We start from the raw sequence: 25,341 nt of genomic DNA, 5'->3' as shown, positions 1-25,341 counted from the left end.
GGAACTTCTTAAACCCCCTACCTGCTCTTCTTGCCTTTTCCCCTATCCTCCCCGACTCCTAAGGACCCCTCTAGCTAGTCTGGTTTTATTTCCACGTTTACCTGCTCCTCCGGAGCAGCAGTAAATTGTGCGAGCCGGCCGGCAGGTGGCGCGCACTTCACCGGGACAGTGCCTAATGGCGCTGTATCTCCCGGTATTGACCCGCGCCGGCCTTCGAAAATTAGGCCGTTTATCTTTTAAGCGCATTCATTGACACGGCATGATTTTCAAGTCCTGTGAGGCTCAAGGTTTCTTTGCTAATAAAGATCCGCCAAAAAAAAAAAAAATGAAAGAAAGAAAGAAAACCAAACCCAACAACGAACTTGATGTTTGTATTTACCTGTTGTCTTATGTTCTTGTTACTCCGCTCTGAATTTAGGTGGGGGAGAAGCTAAGATGGGGGTAGAGGACCGAGAGCTGCTGCGAGCCAGAATGCTTTTTGTTTCACATCTTCTGATGGGTTCTTTCTGTTTTATCTCCCCAGTGTCTGTATGGCTGTTACGTCCATTCCTCCATCATCCCCACGTTCCACAGGAGATGCTACTGGCTTCTCCAGGTAAGGCAACAAATGGGATTTCTTTCTTTAATATAATCGCTGCTTCTGTTGAGCAAGCTGGATTTTATTGGGCTTGGAAGAAGCTTCTGAGACCTGATGCTTGCTTATTTTTTTTTTTTATAAATTAGTAAGTGATGCTCGGGTATCTTCAGCTCGCTGGCATTTCTCTGCAGGGCTGTGAGCTGGTATGTTCCTTGAATAGAAAAGTGTTAATTGGTGTTGCAGCAATTCAGGCAGGAGATGTCCTGCTCACTAGGTAATGATGAAAGGTTCCTCGGTGTCGTATTATTGTGGTGTGACTGATGCTATTTTGACAAACACAGTGCCAATGATAGGAAAAGGAGCAAACGGAAGGAAAGACTGGTGCAGGTTTTGGGCAGCAAAAGATTCCACAAAGGCCTCCTCAGCTTGCTCATGCACAATTTGAAACCTTTTTGTGTGTCTCTTGCCCATGGATTCAGTTTCCTCCCTCCAGCCGGGAAAACATGCCACAGAAAAAACTACCACGCAAGCTAAAACATGCAAAAAGCAAGAACTTTTGACCCAGTTATCAAAATGTATCACTTTTCAACAAAAATCCTATGGTGATCTTTGCAGGAATGTTCTTTTTTTTTTTTTTTTGCTTGTATATTTTTTCCATGAAATTCTCTTCCCCTTCCCGGAAGCAATAAGAAATTAAATGCATGTATGTATGCATTTACTACCACCTGATTTTTGCCCTTCCTTAACCATCAAAGTGGATTACAAATGTAGCCAATACAAAAAAAATGCATCCATCCATAGATATGTAAAACACACTCCCCTACTCCCTATCTCATCTACTCACACCCTGCCCCCACATTCTCTCTCCCAGCTTGTACGCCATCCTGTCATGAGCTGTCCAGTGTTACCACTCAATTTTCCTTAAAAACCTGCTCCTAGAGACAAGATTTTACTCTTCTGCTGAACCACAATGATTCATTCTCTTTCCGAACCATGGATTGTGATGCCTTCCATGAAGTTGGCGCACAACAGCTGAGCCCCAAACAATCGAGCTTCTGAAAAGACGACACTGTGAATGAACTTCACATGTGCTGATACATAGAAATGCTAGAGAATCCGCCAAACTTTTAGGGTTCTCCCCTGTTCGGACATTTAAGAATAATCACCGAGATCTTAAATATGATCTCAAATCCAACAGAGTGCCAGTATAACACGTTTAATATGGGCCTAATATCTTCCCGCTTTTTGGTCCCGGCTGTGTTTTGAACTAATTGCAGTCTCTTTAACGAAGTGAAGCTGAGACCCTGGCTCAAGGCATTGCAAAACTCTATCTGACTCATCATCCAATAAATGACTGCAGCCATGTCACTTTTGTCTAAAAATGGTCTTAACTGATGAACTTGACCTGAATAGCAAACTGTGTTCCAAGCCACTCTTCAAAGTTGGCTTTTCATTTCGGGACGGGCATCCAAGACCACCCAAACTACAGACTGTATCTTTAGGAATCAGTTCAGCACTGGCAACAGCAGTGGTTTCCCTCTCCTACTAACCCGTAATGCCCTCCATTTTGGCATGGTTTTCAACTATGGGAACGAAGCCAGTCAGCCATTTCCTCAAAGCAGTTATTAACCCTGGACTATCCCTTCAGTTTGATCCTGCCCTATATAAGTCACTGACTGGGCCCCATCAGCAGATAAATAGATAAATTTCAAGGCACCAGCTACAAATTGAAAAAGGATTGGCAAAAGTACTGATCCTCTGTTGTCTCATCTTAGAGCCCCACTGCACCTGAAATAAAAAAAAGAGACTCCAACCTGTTCATGGCTGTACCAGCCAGTCCAGGATCCCTCACTGACTCAAATGCCCGTGATCAATGGAATCAGGTAGGTCTAGCAAAATCAAAAGAGAATTGCACCCCTTCTGCACCTTGATTTGTAATTCCTGGGCAAAGATGCACTGTTTGGGAATTGTGTGATCAAGCTGACACAGTCCTATTGGCACACACTTAAGGGTGAATTTTAAAAGCCCTACACGCTTCAGATCCGGGAGATACAGGCTTGACTGGGACACGCACGGGACCGTGTGGATTTTAAGAGGCCTGCAGCCACGCCTGTATCTCCCGGTACGTGGACTAAAACGATTTGGTGAAAAAGTGCTAGGATGTGAGCAGGGCATGGGTGGGCTGGGACTGCATCCGTGAAGTCAGTTACAAGCACTGGCAATGCGCCAGGATCTCACAAACGAAAAATTACGGGCAGCATGTAAGTAGTTAAATTAAAAAAAAAAAAAGAAAGGTTAGTCAGCAGGGTTTCTGGGGTCGGGGCTTGTAGGGTAAAAGGGGGGCAAATTAGGTAGGGGGTTTAGGAAGTCCGCTCGTTTACTGGGGCGGACTGGGAGGGAACTGGGAAATAGGCCTATTGTGTCACCGCGTGTACCCACGCGCTCGAGATGGGATCGTGCGCACGGGTAGCCGATTTTATAACACGTGCGCATAAACGCTCGCTTGCTATAAAACCAGCGCGTCCATGTGCGTGCGCCGGCAAACGCGTGCACATTTGCGCACACACGCGTCAGTCTGAAACTTTACCGTCTTATTGTGCCCGAAACGTCCTGCCTGACTTAGTGCATGCTGTGCGGTCAGTGGTTCAGGTGAACCAACACTTCTCGTGGCAGATAAAGAAATCGCACTTCAGTCTTTTGGTATTAGTTTCCAAAATGAACCTGGACAGGATAATGCGGTACTCTAAATACTGAATATATAACAGGAGGTATATTGGTCTTTGCATTTCTGGCACAAGCCTTTATTTGGGGGGTTTTATTCGGCAGATTACTTGTCAGTTTCTGATGCAGTTTTTTGATGTGTCTTTTAATGGAACTCGTAAAATTTGTTGAGAGAGGATTTTATAAGCGTGGTGTATAATGCCTGCATCAGTGATGTGCCCACTAGCTGAAAAATAATTACTGGTGAGTAAGGGATAAAATGCAAAAGGATGGATCTCTATTCCCTCTTTTCCCCTGCAGATATGGCAGGGGATGGTCTTTATGCTCTTTTGCTGCTTTTGCTATTGATCTGGGTACAACAGTCTCTCTGCACACGAAGATGTGTTGTTTTATCTCTCCCCCACCCATCTGAAGATTTTGGTCAGCACAATTTCCCCTGTGCAGAGGTTTAGATATTGCTTTCTGCACCACATAAAGATTTGGGTCATTCTGTTTCCCCTCGCAAAGATGTGGCTGTTGTTTTGTGGTCATATGAAGATTTGGGTAGCATTATCACACCATGTAAAAGGTTGGCTGGCGTTATCGTGCCGTTTTGAAGATCTGAGTGGAGATGTCCCCCCCGATGGCTCTTTATGATGATATGTGTAGCATGGTCTCTCCGTGTGAAAGTTTGGATGGGGTCGCTGAGAAATGGGCAGCAGTGACTCCTCAGTCCCCACGTGAAGGCTCGAGTAGCATTGCCACTCCTTAGGAAGATTTGTGTGAGAGAGTCTCCCCATTTGAAGATTTGGGTAGCCGTTGCACCCCATGTGAAGCTTTTGGGTAGTGATCTTTGCCTGTGAAGATTAGGGTAGCATTATCCCATCAGGTGAAGATTTGTAGTGCTATCTGACCAGGACAACAAATCAAACATGGAAGCTGGAGATATCTGAGCTTTCTTTTCCTGGCTGCATTGTCTTCACCTGTGTACCTGTAGTATCACTGTGGCATGTTGCCTACCTGCGCCTGAGATGAGCCCTCATACTACAGCACGACTTCCCAAACCTAGTCCTAGTTGACCCCTTTGGCAGTCGGTTTTTCTTGAATATGCTTGAGAGGAATTTGCATAGACTAAGTCACCATGTATGCAAATATATTTCATGCATATTCATTGTGACTATCCTGAAAACACAAATGGCTCTGCGGATCTCAAGGATAGGTTTGCAAAATATTTGGAAGGAGTTAACTGCTCTGTCCCTTACAGATGCTTAAAACGATCAAAGGCTTTAAATAATAGAAATATTATGGAAATCCTATTAAGTTGGTTTTTTTTCTTCCTTCTTGAGGAGGGAGGGTTTAGTGTTCAGCATGAGGAGACTTTACTGAGAGTTTCCTCTAACCAAGGGCTTTCTGAAAATGTATTAATAATAATTAAAAAAAAAAAAAAAATCCCAGGATGGTAGAAAAAGGTCAACATCGAAATGTTTTACTTGAAAGATGGTGGTTTTCCAGACTCTGCACCTCTTTTTGTTGATAGCTTAGCCAAGTGGATTTTTTTTTCCTGACTGCCTCAGTCTATGGGTTGAACAATGATCGATGTCAATTGCACATATTGTATGATTCCACTGTCAGCCTTGTTTGTCAACAGGGATGTCATTTTGCTACATCACAAGCTGCTGTACCATGAAAAATACTGTTCATCCTTATCATTTATTCACACATTTGTATTAATGTGTTTTATTATGATTATCTAGAAAGCTGTTCTTGTGGAAATGAAACAGTACGCACATTAAAATGAGATGTTGTATAGTAAGGAAGAATATAGAGCTGAGATCTGATTTTTTTTTTTTTTTAATAGGAGATGGAAATATTCTCTACGGGATTCTTTCATATAATTATCTGATATGTTATATTGTTAAGTCCAATGATAAGAGCTATAGCAAATATAGGAATCTCTTTGGAATGTCCCAGTGCATGAATACTTTTCAGGGTAATTCCCTCTGGAAGAACATTTGGCTTATGAGAAAATATGCATATAATCTCTGATCATTAGGATAGTCCTTTTTGTGGAAGAAGAATCAGGTGATTATTATTACCATAATTATTACCTTGCATAATGCATTTGATATAGATATGCTATCTTTGCTTAACCTAGTGCATTATGGTAGAATTGCCTAGGTTTTCTAAGCTGAATGTTAGATAGACTATCTCTTACCACCATTGTCAATGCATTGTACTTCAATCTATATTGTTTGGGCTCTGGGTAGGGATTTCATTTGTCTCTCCTGTACGTTAACACTCTACGAGCAGCAAAAACTGTCATTGCAGTTTGTCATACATTTGTGTGCAGCATCTCACTGAAGGACCCATCACCACAGCCCCATGCTGTTAGAAAGGAGAAAAGCACTCAAACCTAATGATAAAGGTGAATTTGCAGAGGAGGAGGGAGAGTTAATGGCCACAGTCATCATTGTTGCAAGTCCCAGAGGTCGAGCAGATCCTGCAACGTCAGCCGCAATTGAGTCCAGGGAGGATTTTTTTTTTTTTTTTCTTGCTGCTTCTGTAGCACCATGGACAGCGCTGATGCTGTCTAGGACAGACTTTAGCCAGTCCTGGTTTTCACACCTTACTTAAAGAAATCAGAACTTCATCTCCCAGCAGGCAACTGGGTAAAACCAGAACTGATGCAGCCTATTCCTTTTGACATGAAACTTTATGGTAACCTTATTTCAGGGCTCTCCAACCCTGTGACTCCTACACAGGGTTTCATGGTATTTTCAATGAATATGCATGAGAATTTGTATATATTGGGTCTCCAATGTATGCAAATGTATCTCATGCATGTTCATTATGGATATGTTGACAATCCAGGGGGAGAGGTGTAGAACAGGTTTGTGGAGCCCTTGCCTTGCAAGCTGGCTCAGTGTTGATGCTCATGGCTGGGTATCTGACTGCTGTGACATTACTGTCATCCATCATAAAAACAAGTTATATGGCACTCTAGTGTTCCAAGAAGGGAAATGATTACAACATATTTAAAGCTTTCCTTATAGGACATGCTATATGAATATCATCTAATAGCAGCTGCTTAACTAGCACCACGTGATACAGTAACAATTTTTTTTTAAATTTGGCTAAGGAATGAAGTAGATTTCATCGCAACCTCCCTCCATCTACTCTTCCAACAGGACTTTCTCAAATGAACCTGGTGAAAGTTTGCCATGTTTTCCAGGTTTTAAGTGGTTGCGACGGTGAGATACAATGGCTATTTCAGCATTTGAAATCCAATTTAATCCAAAGTTAATTAGGTCCTAAAAGTTATCAATTTTTATGTATCCAAAAAGATTAACATGTCCACTAAACTATATAGAAAGTGTCCAGACAGAATTAAATTATCTGTACTCATAGGGCCAGATATTCAGAATTACGCGAGCGCGTAGATTTGTGTGCACGACCCGGCGCGCACAAATCTATGCCCAATTTTACAACATGCACGTGCAGCCACGCGCATATTATAAAATCCAGGGTCGGCGCACGAAAGGAGGTGCACACTTGTGCACCTTGCGCACGCCGAGCCCTAGGGGAGCCCCGATGCCTTTACCTGTTCCCTCCTTGGCCACTCCCCCCATCTTCCCCTCCCTTCCCCTATCTAACCCGCCCCCCAGCCCTACCTAAATTCCCCCTACCCTTCTTGTCCTATTTATGCCTGCCTCTGGCAGCCGTAACTTGCGCACCTGGCCAGCTGCCGGCGCGTGATTCCCCTGGCACGGCCGCCGGCCCCCGGATTGGCATTCTGCCCTCTTCCCGTCCCTTGAAGGGATGGTGGAGGTAGGGATGACAAAGATATTTTAACCTTGCCCATATTAATTATAATCAAAGTAAATAATAGAATTCGCAAGTCAGAATGTGATGTAAATTCATTAAAACACATCACAGTGTTGAATGAATTGGTTGTCACAGCATAAACCAGTTTATTAGGGTTAGAAGTCATTCTCTCCTACCGGTGTGTGGGTTCCCAGGGGATTTGTTGCAGAGTGCCACAGAACAAAATTACCAGTTTGAGTGCCCCGTGGGCTGCAGGATAGCACTTAGATTCCAGAATTCTGCCTTGGTAGCATGGCAGGGAGCAGGCATTTCTAAACTAATGAAGGATTGGGGAGCTTATTCATTTTATGTGAGGCTCCAGAGAATAAAGACAATTGAACACTGTACTAGTATTTGAGAAGTAGATAAGACTGAAGGAGGAAATTACTCAGCCTTCAACTTGACAGCTCAAACATGCCAACTAATAAAAGCTATTTTTAGTCGCAGGTTAAAAGGGTGCATATACTGCAGTAATCTAATAAAATGCAATCAGCGTGGATTAAGCTGAAAAGATCCCAATGACTCCGACTTCTTGATGGGGAAATAGACCAGACGGATGATGACGATGCCTAAGACTTTCCTTTTTTTTTTGGCTTTCCGATGACTTTTTGACAAAGCTCCAGGCCGGCAGACTTCTGCCTCAGCTGGCAAGAGCTGCAGGGTTCCAAGATCAAGTGCCAGCTCCAGGCTGTGAAAAAGGAACGGAGATCTCCGAAATACCAAAGCCCAATTTTTAAACAAACAAACAAACAAACAAAAAAAAAGGTGCAAGGATAACAAAATGCTTTTCAAGCAGACTGATTTTAAATCAGTCTTATTAATGATCAGAGGCATGCTAAACCAGCAGCATGCTGATCTGGTAACCAGAATGGATTTGCGTTGGCCGCTTTTAGGGCGATTTAACATAACAAAAATCCTAATGACAATATTTCTTTTCTTAGCATATATATATATATATATATATATATATATATATATATATATATATATATATATATATATATATATATCCCTTCAATCCCCTAGGTAACATTTTCTAATTTTGAAAAGGGGAGAAGGGACATGAGCTATGAGGGAAACATGGAATGTGAAAAGAGAACATGGGTAGGGAGAAGGGGTGCAGGTTTTGAGATAAAGGGCAGCTGAATGGCAGCTGAAATTTAATGTGGAAAGGTGCAAAGTGATGCACATAGGGAAAAAATAATCCCTACTACAAATACACAATACCGAGTCACCACCCAGAAAAGGGACCATGGAGTCCTTTTGGACAGTACATTGAAATCCTCACCTCAGTCAAGAAGGCGGTCAAGAAAGCGATGTGAGTAATAGGAAATGGATATATTTTATGGGATTTGGCAGGTACTTATGACCTGGATTGGACACTGTGAGAGAGAGGATGCTGGGCTCAATGGACCCAGCAATGACATTTCTTATGGAAAGAGAAAGAGACGGGAGGCAGAGAAGAGGAGCTGGGCAAGGGGGTGCAGGCTGTGAGAGGGAGAGGAGGGCAACACTGGCAGGGAGTGGGTGAGAGAGTTGTTACGAGAGGGACACAGGTGGATAGAGGTGACATAGGCTGTGGGGAAAAGAGGAGGTCCAGGAGAGGAGCTACTTAAGATTACAAGTGTCTTGGACAAGTTGAAGTCATCAGTCAATGCGCACCGTAAAATCAGAGGTCATCCACTAACCTTAAATTACAGTGCAGGGTTCACTATGCAATTAGGTTTGCCCACAATGCTATACCGGACTAGAGATAAAAATGTAGAAGGAGAATAACCAGACTCAAGAAACTGAAGTGCACAGACTTCGCAATATATTTTAGCAGGGGACAAGAAATGTTACCCTTGAAGGCCATCAAACAGAGATCTGGCAGCCCTAGAGATGCTGGAGAAAACTGAATTCTTTACAGACTGGGATAATGCCGGTTGACTCCATGTGGAACTCATCTAAAGTTCCTGTTACCATGCATGAGCTGATAAAAGTGGCCCGGCTGAGGGTGTTTAACGTGGCCACTGCCACCGGGGGTCTCTGTGGAAGGGTTTCAGCAGTTGCTGGCTGACAGCTGTGGAGAGTTTTGAAAGAACGCAAAGGATTGGGTGTGGTTGGAGCCCCTAGGAAGGACAGAAGAAGAAATGTTTTACCGGAGATCTGCCGGGTACTTGTGGACAGAATGCAGGGCTCGGTGGACCTTGGTCTGGCCCAGCGCGGCATGTCTTACCTTCTTATGTTCCCTCTCATGGCAGCAGTTCACCAGCTAACAAAAAGGAAGGTAAATTAGGTGGTGGGTGGGTATCAAGTTCGGTTAAAGCACAGGCCTAACACTCAGACCACAAATGGGAGTGGCTGAGGAAATGAAATCCTATGTTTTATCCTTTTTACTGTGTATCAAATGATTAGTTTTGCTAACCGCTTTGATATTTATGGGGAAGGTGGTCGTATCCAATTAGTACACGAAACTAAACAAGGAAGTGCATTGCTGAGACCATAAATAAGGATGGCTTGGGAGTATTATGCAAAATGGAAAATCTTGCAGGCAGCAGGTAAGCACAGTGCGGCTGGAGGAGAGGTCAAAGGTTGATAGTTTAGAAAGGTCAGGATTTCTTTGCTAGCCAGTGCTGTCCTCTGCTTTTTTCTGAAATGATGTCAGAGATAAAAGCTGTGTTCTCCTCCTGCACTTGTGTAAAAGGCTTGAATTAAGAACAGGAAGGAAGCTGAAAAGGAACTGCCTGCCTGGAGGGGATGATTTGATGGGGGGCGCTGTGTGTTTGTGTGGGGAGGTGAAGATGGGGAGTCGGCTTTTCTGCCATATTTATCTTCTTTAAAGGCCTCCTACATAAGGGAGGGCTCGCACAGGGTAAATAACTTCTTTCTGTGTTCTTCCAAAGTGTATCTCCGCAGCAGCTTGGAATGGTAACGGTTCTACTGTTCCTTTAAACAATGGAAACCCCAATGCCAGCTGAAAACTGTTACTTTGTTACTCCGTCGCTAAACAATCGGACAATGGGTCCTGTTCTGGGCACGGAAACGTTCAGACTGGAGGGAGACAGCTAGCTACTCTGTGCTGATGTGAACTGGGAGTATGAATTCAGCCTGGAAGAGAACGGGAGGTTGCGTTTTCTCTGTAAATGTACGTGTGTATAGTACACACACTCGTACTCTTGCCCTCTATATATTTCTCTACAGGAGGTCAGAAGTGAGCTTTTGATTACAGCATCAACTTTCCTGGGCGCCCCGAAGGCTGAGCGACAGACAGCTCGGCACGGAAAGATGAGTGATGTTAACGTTAAACCAAACAAAACGCAACCCACGGAAAACACAACCGTTTGTATCTTCTCCAGGCTTTGCTTTCAGGGCCATGCCGGCAGCTTCGTAATTTAAAAGCCAGCGCTTAACCAAATGTTTTCGTGCTTAAGGTTGTACTTCTTTATTCCTTCTTGGGGAACTCCATGCTAGTTAAGACGACTGGCACCGCATGGGTGCAGATTTTTGATCTCCAGTCCTAGCCAGATGCATGCTCAGCCACAAACTCCCTGTTCAAATTCCCCGTTAATGAATGCTGGAGATCCTCTGCTGGGATCTGCCAGAGTAAAAGTGAAAAATCTTCATTAAATGTTTAATTGCATAGTTTCATAAGTACAGAAATCATCATTTCTTTGCTTATGGCATTGGGTCTTTCTTCAGAACTTTTAAATGTTTTTCATTATCCTAATTATAACTGTGCAATCGCATGAAGTGTTTGGGTAAATTAATAGAATGACATTTATTGAAACCTCAGTAGGCTTTAAAGTTATCTGTTAGACGTGAATGATCACTTCATAGCAGTGGCTTGCAATTTTTTTTAAATCTAATTGTGGGGATGCACTCTCTCCCTCCCCGCCACACCTCCTCAGATTCATCATTCAGTTCTCCATGCTCAAACTGGTGTGCACAACTGCAAATAGAGCAATCAGTCTGTGGGTCAAGGGAATCAAAGATCTTCATTAGAACCAGCAGTCCTTTTGACTTATTTTTCATTCATTGTAGTATAAGTACGTCTATCGCTACAAGCCATAATGCATTAAAAAAAAACCAAACAAGGTTAATCAACCCAGCGTGCAAGATGTATGCACTGCCCAGAAGATTGAATGGGTAACACTACAGATCATTCTGTCTTTTTTCAGAAATTTGGTGTGGTGGTGGGGGGGGGGGATCAGGTTGCATATAAGGAGGAGAGGCCTAATGGTTAGCACAATGGGCTAGGAACCAGGGAGACAAGGGTTCAAATCATACATCTTCCATGGATGCTCCTTGTCATCATGAGAAAGTCACTTTATCTCCTGATCTCTCAGGTACTCCCTTAGACTGTAGAAGAGAAGAGATTGAGGGGATTTGAGGGGGCGTGGGCTGTGAGAGAGACAGAGAGAGAGTGTGTGTGGTAGTGGGGGTATTGTCTGTGATTGAGGGGATTTGAGGGGGCATGGGCTGTGAGAGAGAGAGAGAGTGTGTGTGGTACTGGGGGTATTGTCTGTGATTGAGGGGATTTGAGGGGGCGTGGGCTGTGAGAGAGAGAATGTGTGTGGTAGTGGGGGTATTGTCTGTGATTGAGGGGATCGGAGGGGATGTGAAGTGCGTAAGTGAAGGGATTGGTATTAAGAGGACAGCGTGAGAAGTGGATTCCACCTCCCTCTCCTGGTTCGAGATCAATATCCTCTCCCCATTCCCTCAGCACCCTTCCTTTCCTTCCTGCTGCTCTTCCTCATCCTTTCCATCTCTTATTCCTCGCTTCCTCCTATGGGATCCCATCCTCATCCTCCTCCTCCTCCTGTCTCACCCTCTCTCCTACCTCTATTCTTTGTCCTATCCTCCCTTGCCAGCACTGATCACTAAAATCTCTTTTACCCCCCAAAAAAGTACAAAATAAATTTGCCAGACATCAAAAAATGACAGAAAAAGACTTTACTTTTAAAAAGTAAAATATGTTTCTATGTTTCTAAATAGCATCATTTAATATGCAAATCTATGCAGATGTGCCACAATTGCCACAGAGTTTCAGAAACTTTGCTGTAGAATTCACTCTTTAGCAGCTTCCAGAAATAGTTGGCTGTGATTATAATATTATATACTCTCATGGGCTTTGGAATGCTTTGATGTGAGCTTAATATAGATAGGAAAACCCCCTCGTATATTTATCTTAAACCTATACTTTTAGCATTCAGCCTACATTCTATGTTCACCTGTACCAGTCAATCTGTGGTTAGTCTTGACCGCTACTTATCCTGCTTGCAGCATGAGATCCAAACTCCTGCAGACTCTCCCGTTCCCATTCCCTGGCTAGGAGACCCCCACCCTCATGCTGTGACAGAGAAATGTAAATAGTACCCCTCTCTCCCTTGTGTATAACACCCTCAACGCAATATGGAATGATAATGTAGCACTGCCTTCCTGCCCGACCTCTTCCCATCCCCCTGCATTGGGGTTGGGTAGATGCCCATTCCAGGGGGGGGAGGAAGGTGGATTACCTTGCTTGCCCCCTTTTAACTCCTACCCATTGGCTCTCCCCTTTTCTGGGCACAGCACCCTCCTAATCACTAGGGGGAGCTGGCATACACCTTCCAGCTGGCGATAGAGAGTTGCAGACTGAGGAGGAGGAAGAGAGTGCCAGGGAGAGGGGCCAGCTTAATGGCGCTCCCCGTGCTCCACGTTTTGGGTGCTATGTGACGACAGTGCGAAGGCCACCTTCATATCGATTAGTACTTCAGTTAGTCAAACCGAACATTATGCATTTTGCTATACTGCTATACCATCTATTAGCTCACCAGTCAAGGATGCTTTGAGGAGAAACTTTAAATATATCCAGAGCTGGTGATAATGAGAGAACTGTGAAGATGATCATTGTTGAATATGAACGTTCTTCATGAGCCAATGATCTTGTTCAGATGTTGTTTACGGACATGCTTTCTGGTAATCAGCATTTATTTTCAGAACCGTTTCCCCTAATATATTCAGTTAAAGGAAGATTCATCTATAGTTTCTTGGTTTCTCTGTGCAAACTAATTAAGAATGAATACATTTAAGAAAATGGTGTGTGTGTGTCATATAGCAAATTAGTAATTAGTCTTATTTTGAGAAAAGGATGATCTAACATGTTTTTCATAATGTAGGGGTTTGTTTGTTTTTTTTTTGTAGTGCTCACTTTATTTTCCGACATTTAACGAGATCAGAGAATGGCGGGCCAAGTAGACACGCAGCTGAGTTTTACTTACTGAAACTGAACGGCATCAGTCTATGCTAGCACAGAATAAAATGCAGCTTTACTGGGTTGAAACGGAGCATTCTGGACCCCCTTTGACTGGAGACTTTTTCAATTGCATTTGGGTGTCTCATCTCCTGAGAGTTAAAAATTTTAAAACCAATTGCGATCTGTAAGCAAATACAATTTTGGTGTGGATTTGCCTTCGAGCCATTTTCTGCGGCGTGCGATTTAGGACTGTGAAAGAAGAAATCCCTCTGCCGACTGGAGCTTGGCACTACAGGACGGCCTTCTCTTCCTTTAGAAGGGTACCCGGCAGCTCAGCTGCGTCTTCAGAAGGGCCGTGCAGCGTGCCGCTGAGGAGAAGGGATGACGTTTTAGCAGCAGCGCCCGGCACAGTACGCAGGAAGCAGAATCTCAGGTCAAGTAAAGGTACTGGTGTAGATCAAAGCGTCTGATTCTGTTAGAAAGAAAAAAAAAAAATGTCGGAATTAGATCCCCTCTCCCCTGCCTCTGGAAAGAGGGTTGGGTACCTGCTTTCTAAGAGCAGTTTTAAGCCCAGTTTTCTACTCTTTATTAACCCAGAAAAGTTGTATGGGTTAAATCAGGTGTACTTGCTGTGCGGTGACTGAAACGAGCCATCCATAGCTCATTGTGGAGTAAGGCAGTGAACGCATACCAATTCTTATTTAGTATTTATTTATTTTAATTGTTTCATGTACCGGTATTCACTTGTAATCGGGATGCTAGAGCCCCATCTTGTATGACAGAACTGTGTACTACAGCAAAGCAATAGAGAGAGGGGGCAGAGGCTATTTTTCTTCTTATATGGTGTGATGGAGCCTGCTTTGTAGTGACATGGCAAAAAAATAAATAAATAAAAGCAAAAACCAAAATGCCAATCCAGTCTGCCCACTTTGAGTAAATGCACACGTGAATTCCCACACGTAACCAACATCAACTCTCCACCCCACTCCCCTGCTCTTTTCACCTGAGCTCTCAACCCTTTCCCTACTTCCGCCCTCTATATGTGTCTGAAGCTGGCCCTATTCCACCTCCTCCACTGGTTGGCCTTGCTCTCTTCAACGTTGATTCTTACCTAAGCCGACACACCCAGCTCCTTTGTATACTTTGTTACCAAGTTTGGCGATGACCCCCCCACGAGCCACCAGAGTTACTGGGACTGTGGGGGGAAAATCCAGCCTTCCCCAGTGTATCGAAGGTTGAGTTGTAACCATGGTCCCTGCGGGAAAGCCCGATGCTAAGTGTATCGCCGCTCCTTGCAGGCCCACCTCGGTACTTTCTTGGAGACCGGACGCAATCGTACGGCTGCTGTTTACCTCTCATTTTTTAACTCCGTGGGTCACTCGTACACCATCCTAATGCCCACTTACCCAGCATGAGGAAGGAATCAAAACTGACTTTGATAAAGAGTGAGATCTTGCAGCTGGGATGTATCCGTTCGGTGTGCGACAACTTGGGCATGCCGGAGGGGGCCAACTGGTCTTTCCCTTCTGTCTGTTGTGTGACCTTCCCTTTTAGACCAAAAGGTGAAACAGGAGTATTCTAATGAATGTATCCAGGATATCAAGTTAGGCATTCACTTGTTCAGAGCAGACTTTCCCTGGCAAACATTGCGACTTTTCCCCACAGGTTATACCGGTGCGATGCTGCAGGGTTTGTTTTCTTTCCCCCGATAAAAATGTACATCTTCAAACTGTTAAACAACACAAATGGTTAACCCAGATTACACAACATTTATTAAGACCCTGATGTACTACAGGGTCTTTCTCGTTGCTTGCAGGCTCCTGGGCGCAATAGCAAATTTTCAAAGTCAGCTCCGCCCTAAGCCAGTCATGGCCCCGCCCATTTGTGGGCGGGGCTGGAAAATGGGGGAAGACAATTCTCGGCCGCCGATTTTACCCCACTAACTGCTTAATTACCTGTATAAAACATTTGGCAAATTGTCTTTGTTGCGTTTCGGACCGCCGCTCTCACCTCCAGCCCCGATGCCGTGGCAGACCTCCCAAGCAGCAATGCGGCCGACCGCCACACTCCTGCGGGCCCAACGTGCTTCTTGGTTCCTTGCTTCCTGTTTGGCAGTCTTGCTCTCTCTCTGTTCATCTTCATCTTCCCTGTGATCATCTTCAGTGTCCTCTCTGCCTGCCTGCGCTGTTCCTTGCCTCCCTGCCTGCCTCGGTCCCCTTGGACGGATCTTTGTTTTGACTTTGACTCTGACCACTGCCTGATTGATCGCTGCCTGACTCTGACTCCGTCTGTATTCTACCTGCCCGGAAAACCTGGCCTGTGACTCGACTTCCTCGATGGATCATCTCCTCAGCAGCAGCAGTGGCCCCCTCCTAAGTCCTGCTGGCCCCAGCGAGCTCAACCTAAGGGGAACGTGGACTGGTATAGGTGAAGCTTCAGTTGGGGCTCCACCAGCTGACAGTGGGGGGACCTGCAGGGCCTCTCCCTCTGCAGGTTGTAGCAAATCCACCTCGGAGCAAGGGTCCACGCCTGCAGCAGTCTTCCCAGTGGCGTGCAGCGACATTTATAGCAGGGTATTCAGTCTCGCTTGCTCAGTCCCCTCTCCCTTCACACAGACAGACCCTTACCAAAGGCAAAACAAGAGACCAACAAAATAAAAAAAAATATAAAACATCAATCATAAAAGTAAAACCATACTAATAAAAAGAATAAATATTTAAAAACTAATGAATAGAACATTGAATAATTAAAACCTTATAACAAATGTTTCAAAACAATATAATATTTCAAAACAGCAGACATATCAAACAACATCCAATAATAAAACTAATAAATATTTTAAAAATCTCCCTCTCAGTCTCCCTCTCGTCATACCTGGGATGTTTCCATATCCAGCCACTCTGAGATTATTGTGGATTGGGGGATGGAGAGCTGTACAAATTTTATCCCCTCGCTCACACACATACATCCACACAAAAATTCTCCTCCCCACACAAACTCACATGCATTGGCTCTCACACACATAGAAAGTCATCTGCCCACCCAAATACACCCACACACATACACATAGACAGTCATCCACCCCACACCCACACCCTGGCAATCACACATACACATACAGGCTGTCACTCACACGCCCCTCCCTCCCCCACACAGGCTCTCAACCTCTCTCACACATGCACACATAGGGCCTGGACCTCTTCTTCAGCCACCACTGGGATGGAGTCCGCTGGTGGCCACTGTGTCCGATCTCTCTCTTTAGCCGCCAGTGGGATGAGGTCTGCTGGTGGCCATCATGCCTTCCTTCTCTCTTCGGCCGCCACTGGGATGGAGTCCGCTGGTGGCCACCGCGTCCTTCTCCTCTCTTCAGCCGCTGGTGCGACCCTCTGAGTTGTGGGGTAGGCAGCAGCAGGAGTCGCGTTTATCCAAACGTCATCTCCTGCTGCCGCGGGGCTGGTCTCGCGGTAAGAGCTGCGAGACCGGCCCCCGCGGCAGCGGCAGATGGCGTCTGGATAAAGGCGACTCCTGCTGCCCATGGGGATGGGGGCGTGTAGCGAGGAACGATGCCGTTGTCATTGATCGGATTGGGCAGGGGTTTGGTTTATCCCTGCCCGATCCGATGTAAAATTTTGGGCTGTCACTTGCCACCCTGTAGTGACGCCTATGGGGCTGGGGATTCACTGAACCCCCTGAGCCTTCCCCATGTCTTGGGGGGGGGGAATGCTTCATACGGAGGCCCCCTGAGGGTGGCCTAGTTAGTGCTTGTTTCCCCCGTAAAACAGGTTCACTATTAGCATCCCAGCCATTGCAGGGTTTTTAACTTTTTCTTTAAACAGATACAAGGTCAGTGAGACGAGCAGAGCACACAACTCAACCATCTCTGCATAATTAAAACAAATTGTGGTGCCTTTACAATCCAAAGGCACAATTATTGTAGATTAGGTCCCCGATGCTAATTAACCCCCATAGTAATGGAAAATTAAAATCTCACTGGATTTATTGCGGTGCTGCTGTCCTTTCTCACCCTCTGTTGGTCGAAAGTCACCAGAATTAAAGATATATATATATATATATATATATAAAGAAATAGTAATGCTGGCTTGGTTCTTCAGACTATCAATGTCCTGATTTTTTTTTTTTTTTTTTTGCTTCATTGCATTCTCTTTTGGCCTTATTTTAAGTTTACCTGTCTCTTTTGACCTACATACATTTTAGTGCTTCTATTGTTACATTCGCTTGAGGAATAGTTGTGATCCTTTTTGTTTTGAGTTTCCTCAAGGAAAAATGCTGTATTTCCCGCCCTTTTTGTTACCGCTGCGCTTATTGTTTGTTTGTTTTTTTAATGCGTCTTCCCCAAGTCCGTTTTTGAGTTCATGCTTTATTCGTGATGTGCAGATGGATGAGAACTTGCAGTCGGTTCTGAGGGTTTACTACTGTAGCACCGTTACATTCAGAAGGGTAAGTAAGAGACATTTGCACTGATCTCCTATGGAATAAAAGAAACGTACGAATTCTAAACCAGTGTCCTAATGATTTCGCTTGTTTTAATGAATAGAATTCTTCTCTATTGCATGTTGCTGTCTTAACTGTGTATACCGGTGCTTTAATTCTCCTGCATGGTTTTGTTGTAGCCCATGGCGCTTCTCTGATTTACAGGCATTTTATGATAATTACATTAAGAAAAATCTGCAAATTTATGCAAATAAGTATTTTTATTCAAAAAGTTTTCAACTTTATTAACCACAATTGCAGTTTCAGAAATTCTCTAACAGGTAACAGAGCAGTAGGCACACAGCTAGGCATAGAGAAGTGATTTTTACCCCAGAAAACTGCCCACGCCGCTCAGGTGCATAAGCACTGCCTTTCTTTGCTGTGCCATGTTCAGGTTGTGGTGACAGAACGGTGTGAGAATTTATCTTGTCCCTCAAGCTAGGTCAGGAACGGGAGCTGAGTTTGGAGATGGCTTGGACTGAAATGAGCAAAGCAGTGAGTCACCCCGGGATCTCTGCCAAGTTTCAATGGGATTGTTGGGTGAGGTTCAGAAAAATAGTCAAGATAGGTGTCGTGTCCCAGCATGCTTCAGAAATCAGGACCAAGGCTTAGGACAAAGCACATTTATCAGCACATTCAGCTTACAGGCAGTGCAGCCTCTCTCATACATTGTCTGCCTGCATTTATATGTGTGTGTGTGTGTGTGCTTATGCATTTGTATGTGTGTTTGTGTGTGTGTGTGTGTGTGCTTATGCATGTACAGTATGTTTGTTTGTGTGGTTATATATGTGTGAATGTGTGTGTGTGTGTGTGTGTATTTGTAGAGCCTAGTCTTCTGACCCCTGGCAACTGGGTGACACTATCTCTAAAACCTGGGGTGGAGTATAAACAGAACTGAACTGGTAGGAAGAAGAAAAAACAAATCCTGGTCAGGATTGCCAGGATGTGCCTCGCCAGGGCATTACAAGAAACACCTCTCCAGTTCCCCACCCACCACCTCCTCCTCTTCCCAACTTTAAAGGCAGCTTGAATTAATTGACTAATTAATTAGTTTACGGATAGCAGTTGCCTCTTGCTGGTTGCTGTTGGAGCTCAGTGGGAACCAGCCTCTAGTCAGGCCGGAGCCTTCGTGCGCAATACCCGAGCAGCAGGAGCCCGGATTCAGCATTAAACCCAGGTCCCTCCGCATGGCAGAGCACAGGGAATTTAACCTTAAACTACTTTTTCCACTCCTGGCTGCTGACTTCCTACTTAGGATGCGAGCATTAGACTCTACTGCCACCTAATCCCAAAAAGCAAAGTTCTTTCTTTTTTTTCTTTTCTTTTCTTTTCTTTTATAAGCTAAGAATATTACAGCCTCATAAACATACCACTGACTTTTTGCTCAGTAACTGCTTTTATATTCCTTTGGGGTAAAATAGAACTGACTGGGAAACAAAGCATTAAAAAAATGTTCTATATGGGGGCCTTTTTAAATATGCCATACATTATTGAAACCGAGAAGCATTCTGCTCTGCCTTATGCGTAGGTTGTTCTGGGGGGTTTTTTGTGAAAAGCAGGCACTGTGACATGAACTCGATTTCCCAATAATAAGGGGGTTTACTGTGTATGGCCAAATGGTCCTAGAGGTGGGAATGCAACGCTGACCCTAATGCTGTCATGGAATTTCCTGCATGGCACGGTGGGGTTGAATCGAGATGATTGGGGGTGAATCTAGGAAAGACTGAGCTTAGAGCAGCAGAAAGCGACGTTGAAAGGATTGGTTTTTGCTGTTGGTTGTACAAAAGCGCAGAGACCGTAAGCCAGGAGTTTTTCTGGTCTCGGGAGCAGGGGCTGTCTTGAGAAGTGCTACGTATGAATGTATAGCATCACTAAAGATGCTTCTGTTCTGGTTATTTCCCAGACTGGAGATGTGGTCAGAGCTCTGAGCTATAAGGGTAGTAACACATAACATTGAGGCCAGACTCTTAACTTCATTTTACACTGCCGTCTGCACTGACGGAAGTCTATAATAAGTATTTTGTTGTTCTGGCTAATTATAATTGTAGGTGCTATGACTATTTATTGCTAATGATATTGTACTGTCCTAAAAATGAATCTGGTACAGTAATTAATTTAAAAAAAAATTGGCTTTGTGCTGCTGTTCTTCCCAAAGTGGTGTTTACTTGTCGCCTTTGATTAAATAAAAGCTGACAGCTTCCCAGGGAAAGAAATCAGAGAATACAGTGGTCCTGCAGAAGATTTTTTGCAGGTTATTTTATATCTTTTATTGTATCAACACAAAAACAGTACAAACTATGAAGGTAGGCATAAGTTGTAGGGCCATATGGGTCTCTTCCTCAGTTTTGAAAGCTCCTGTGCAGCAACATTTTTTGGTAACTTTTATGTCGGTCCAGAAAAAGCTATTACAGCTTACAACACATCCAGTTTTCTACAGCACCTCCGTTGTTTTTTTTTTTTTTTTCTAGTAACGCCTTCTGTGCCAAATCTTAGCTAAAAGAAACTGAAAAGAAACAGTGTAAATATTGCACGGTGTTGCCTATAGACTCATCCAATCAAAGGACCAAAAACTCGTATATTGCGTTCAAAGCTCCCAGCACCGGATATTAATGGAGAAAAGCAGCCAATCATAAGTGGCTTCACCAGGCAGGGCTGTTCTCAACTCCTAGCTGAAATAATTTCCACACGAACCCCCGGTTTCTCCTTGTGACTGTACCGGCAGCTCCCTCAAGGCTTCCCCCCACCTTCTGCCACCCCCACACCCGGAATCAGCGTTTGCTTACACCCGTTATGAAATGGTTGCACTCCCAGAGGAGTCTGATAGATCAGGACTGACTCACCTGTTCCTTGCGAACTCGAGTCAGGTTGTCACCCTGCCTACTCATCCCCCCCCCCCCCCCCCCCCCCAAAAGAGCTCTGGGTTTCTTATTCTCCGCCCACGTTGAAAAGGCAACACCTCCTTGTGTCAGGGACTGCCAGTGAGCCATTTCGGCCGAGTGTGCAGAAATCACTGCCAGTTTTTTTACCTCTTCCATTCTGCGGCTCTTAATTTATGGTAGGTTAAAGCAAAAGATGTAAAAAAAAAAAAAATCCCTGGCTTCTGCAAATATTACTTTTCCTGGCAGAGTGAAGAGCTTTACTTAATGAAGCCAAAGGTTGTAGATTCCTCAGTGGAGGCTCTTTTGACACACTTCTAGTTCGTTACCTCCAAAAATAATATCCTGACTGCTGCTACATTCACTTGAAAAGACATGAGGCACGGTGGCTGAGCCATTGTCAGGTCCCGGTTTACTTTTCACTGTTGTGGCAGCCCCCCATATCTTGTGTCATTTAATGACCCTTGAATAACATGACGGAAAGACAGTGGAGTGTCCTGGAATTTATGGAGCTCTGCAAAAAAAAAAAAAAAGGGCTCTACCTCATTAAGACTGCAGGATGCAAGCCAACTCTTTCCAGCATAATAGATATTCATTCCTTCTGTGCCTGTGCTTCTTATTAAAATTTACTGTAATTCTTTCATCGGTGTGTTCCTAGCATAGCCTATCCAGAAGCTCCCTCTGTTATAGCTTCGGGTGGTAGCTTAGTAGGTGGTGATGCCTTTTTATGGAGGTCCTGTGTGGTCTCTGAAGTTCCTGTAACCCCCCACCCTTTTCCCATATCTCCCTGGACAAGGAGGCAAATATTGGGAATTTGATGGGGTCATTGTGCAGCCCGGGGGGGGGGGGGGGGAGAGGGAGGTTTTGCTTCAGGACCCTTAGGACTATGGAAGCCCTCCTGAAGTTCTGCAGTAAGGACAACGCCACAGCAGATTGCGCATTGCCAGAGTGAAAGCTGACAGCCCCGACCCCCAGCATATTCTCTTCTGGTGATATCTATAAAGTCCCTGAAACAGTCACCTACAGGAGGCTCTTTTGTCACAACACAACCCTTCAGGCTACTCCAGGGATCCTTGACTCTTTCAGACGCCCCCTTTGTACCTGAATCCTCCGTGACTAGCAGTTGCCTCTCCCTCTTTCTTAAAGTAAATTGGAGACAATCCTGCCGCCCCCTTCCCCTCTTGCCCTTGGCTGCAGGACCTTCCAGAGACCCACTGGACCACCTTGATCCCTAGCGTCTCCTCCTCTTGCAGAAAAATGACGGAAAGACAGAGCCCAGCAGAGCAGAGAGCCTCCCTTTCTAGGTATCCCACCTGAAACCCCCCCCCCCCCCCGCAAGATCTTCTGTTTGCTCTTTGAGAGGCCTAGCACTCCCTCCTCAAAGAGCACCCGGACCCTTCTGAACTTCTGCTTGTTATTGCCCCTCCCTTTGGATTGTGTCTGTAACTCATTGCAATCCTTTGAATGGCGTTGCCATTATCCAAGACTCCAGCTTCCTCCAGACCAATATGGCGACTGGATCTGCTCCTTAGATCAAGATGGCTTGTCTTCACTTTTTTCCCCTTTGTTTTTCCTTTCAAAATTCTCTAATTTCCACCCCACAGACCCCTCCATTTTCTTAGGACTAGTCCATAGGTCAGGAATCCCCCAAATCCCCCAAGGGCCTCAAACCAGTCAGGATGCCCACAGTGAAGTTGCATGAGATATGCAGTATTTGCATGTGCTGCCTCCATTTTACGAAATCACACCTCCTGCATCTTCATTGTGGAAATCCTGAAAACCAGACTGGTTTGCGGCCCTCCAGAACTGGGGTTTGGAGACCCCTATGCTTGGATGATCCCGGTCTCTCCTCGTTTTAGCAATAGAGGACTGGAAGGTAAGGCTCTTCAGCTGAACTCTACAGCACTGCTTGAATGCCAGCCACGGTTGCCCTTCTTGCTTGGGATTTGAGATTCAATGACCGTCGCGTGCTTCTATCCTGCACGCCTCTGCATCAGAAGACTCATAGGAGCCTTTTGCATTGTAGCTTAGTCCAGCATTTTCAAAGCCAGAACCATACCTACATTAGCAAAAATGTTGTGTGGCACGCCACCCTCCACAGAGCAGGCACTGTAAACATGGAGAAGGCTTCTATGGCCAACGGAAGAGCTAGGGAAGGACTGAAAGCCGCACTAGCCTCTCTTCCAAATTTTAAAACAAGGCAGAGAGGGGGCAGAAATACACTTGACTCAGTCACCATGGACCAGTCCCTCTCTATACATCTGCAGCTCCCAGCACTCAGACTGAGTCACATCCAGTGCTCACTCCGTGCATGGTCTCCCCATCTCAGCCAGCCTGGGGATGAGACAGAGGCTGGAAGGATAGGAAGGGGAAGATGAGGGGGTGCTGCATGCTGCACGAAGAAGGGCTCAGCTCTCCATGCCCTGCATGTTCCCCCATTAATTACCACACCAGTGCTCGTGCTGTAGCTAGCCAGAAGAGGCAGGAGTTCCTACGTGTTCAAGAGCCAGCGCTGGTGTTTCTTGTTGCTGTGAGGTGCTGGCCTGGATCTGAGCATCACGCAGAGGTGACCTTTCCTGTGGCACACCTGATCAGGTCTGAAACCACACCATTGCGACACGGCACACTGGTTGGGAAACACTGGCTTAGCCACAGACCCTGTCTAGTGGTCTCTCTAAAAAGACAGAACAGCTAATAATTGAATGTTAACCAGGAAAGGCAAGCACCTTGCCACCAACGGTATTCAGAAAGAGACACAGGAAGATCACGTGACTTGTCCAAGGTGACCTCTTCTCTGAAAGACAGGATTTGAACGTATGATAGAACACTGATAGTGTAACCTCAGCTTAAACGTACCTCGCTTGCTGCTGTCTACTCTAGTTTGAGAGTGCAACTTTCTTTGAAAGTCTACAGTTATTTAAAAAATATAGCATCTGATGAAGAGAATATCAGAAGAGATGATGCAGTTTTTACACTGGTGAGCTTTCCCAGCCATTCCAGTGCTTTTGATTGCTGTGTGCATGCATCAGAAACACGGTGCCCCTCTGGAATCTGTGTGAGAATCTGCAGAACAAGTGAAAAGAGGAGCACAGCTATGCATTGCAAACTTATCTTTGTAAAGTGGAGACAAATACTTTTGGTAAAATTGTTTGTTTATTTATTTATTTATTTGATTATTTTTATTTTTTCTATACCGACATTCCTGTAGAGATACAAATCATACCGGTTTACATTTAACTTCAATTTCGCCTTAAGGCGGTACAGATAACTATGTTAGAAAATCATAGGAATTTAACAGGAAGTGTAAAACTCTGGTCTAAACGTAGACTTATAAGATCAAGGGTGATTATATAAACATGTTAGATAATAAGTTTATCCAAAACAAGAGAACTTGAAATACTCATAAAGTTAAAAGAAAGTAAAGTAGAGTTGTGTGGAAGGTGAGTTAAATATCCTGAAAGGCTTGGCTAAATAGCCATGTTTTTAGTCTCTTTTTGAAGACGGATGGGCAGGATTCTCTTCTAAGGTCGTGGAGTAGCGCGTTCCAGTGGTGAGGGCCAGCTGTCGAGATGGCGCGTTTTCTGTTTATGGATAAATAGATTTTATTCTGAGAAATGAGCAATTCATGTTTGACAAACACATTTCTTAGGAATTTAAGAGGAAAAATCAGTAAATATTGTGTTGGTCCTATACCTCAAAGCCCGGTAACACTTGCACTGTATCTGCTATTATGCAGAATGTTTGCAGTGCACCTCCGGCTATGTCATTCCAACAATCTAAAAACAATCAAACCACAATTCATGATTACGCCACCACAAAATGAGATAGGAATGCCTGTGTTTTCTACATCTGTGTATTATTCCATGTACCTGACAATTTTCCAGAGAGGAAACTGATCTCTCCTAAAATATTAAATTCCCTGCTATAGAATCCTATGCACTATCACTTAGCCTGCGCCCTAAATCAGTCCAAGAAGACATCTGTACACACTTGTAAACAATGGAAAGTTAGATGCAAATGAGTCTTTAGCAGATGTGTGGAAATACCTCCGCATGCTCTCCTCTATATGCTGTTTAGCACAGGCATGCTAGAGCCTAAAATTTAATACCACCTTTGGGACCAAGTGTTAATTTTTTAGCTCACACACTATATCAAGGGCTCAGCTAACAGGATGCATTGAGGGGAGAGCGGGATTCTGGGGCAGGAAATGGGATGATTACAGCAGGAAGATATGGAGTAGAGGACAGGGGAGAAAGAGGAGGTGACCACAGAGGAGCGAGACCAACGCACACTTGAGCACTTAGAAGAAAGGTCCACATGAACTAAGACAGCAGTCAAGCTTTCTAAGTTATCTAAAACTGAGGGGCATGTGGGCCGTGCAAGAAAGAAATATATATATATATATATTTATTTATATTTATTTATATTTAGCACTTTTATATACCGACTTTCCAATAACAGAGTTACTGATCAATTCGGTTTACATTCTAAACAGAAACATTGACAAGTTAATGTCTTACAATGAACAGGTAGCAGGAACTTGGATACAGATATATGGGGTTAATAACATAACGTAAATGTTATGTTATTTACGAAATAGAAATATTACCCCGTGG

The 25,341-nt window shown here is 44.5% G+C and overlaps 1 protein-coding gene across 4 annotated transcripts in view; it reads left to right on the top strand.

Annotated features, from left to right (window-relative positions):
- CAMTA1 (calmodulin binding transcription activator 1) overlaps nucleotides 1-25,341 on the top strand; it is a 1,058,760-nt gene that overhangs the window by 474,694 nt on the left and 558,725 nt on the right. For all 4 annotated transcript variants that reach the window (XM_029578175.1, XM_029578176.1, XM_029578173.1 and 1 more), the window contains exon 3: nucleotides 524-595. In XM_029578175.1, coding sequence (XP_029434035.1) covers nucleotides 524-595 — 72 coding nt within the window. The remainder of the gene's footprint in view (nucleotides 1-523; nucleotides 596-25,341) is intronic.

The sequence above is a fragment of the Rhinatrema bivittatum genome, chromosome 15 (genome assembly GCF_901001135.1).
Source record: "Rhinatrema bivittatum chromosome 15, aRhiBiv1.1, whole genome shotgun sequence".
In the NCBI taxonomy this organism is placed as follows: Eukaryota; Metazoa; Chordata; class Amphibia; order Gymnophiona; family Rhinatrematidae; genus Rhinatrema; species Rhinatrema bivittatum.
The sequence above is the reverse complement of the archived record's forward strand: the minus strand, read 5'-3'. Positions and strand labels throughout refer to the sequence as shown.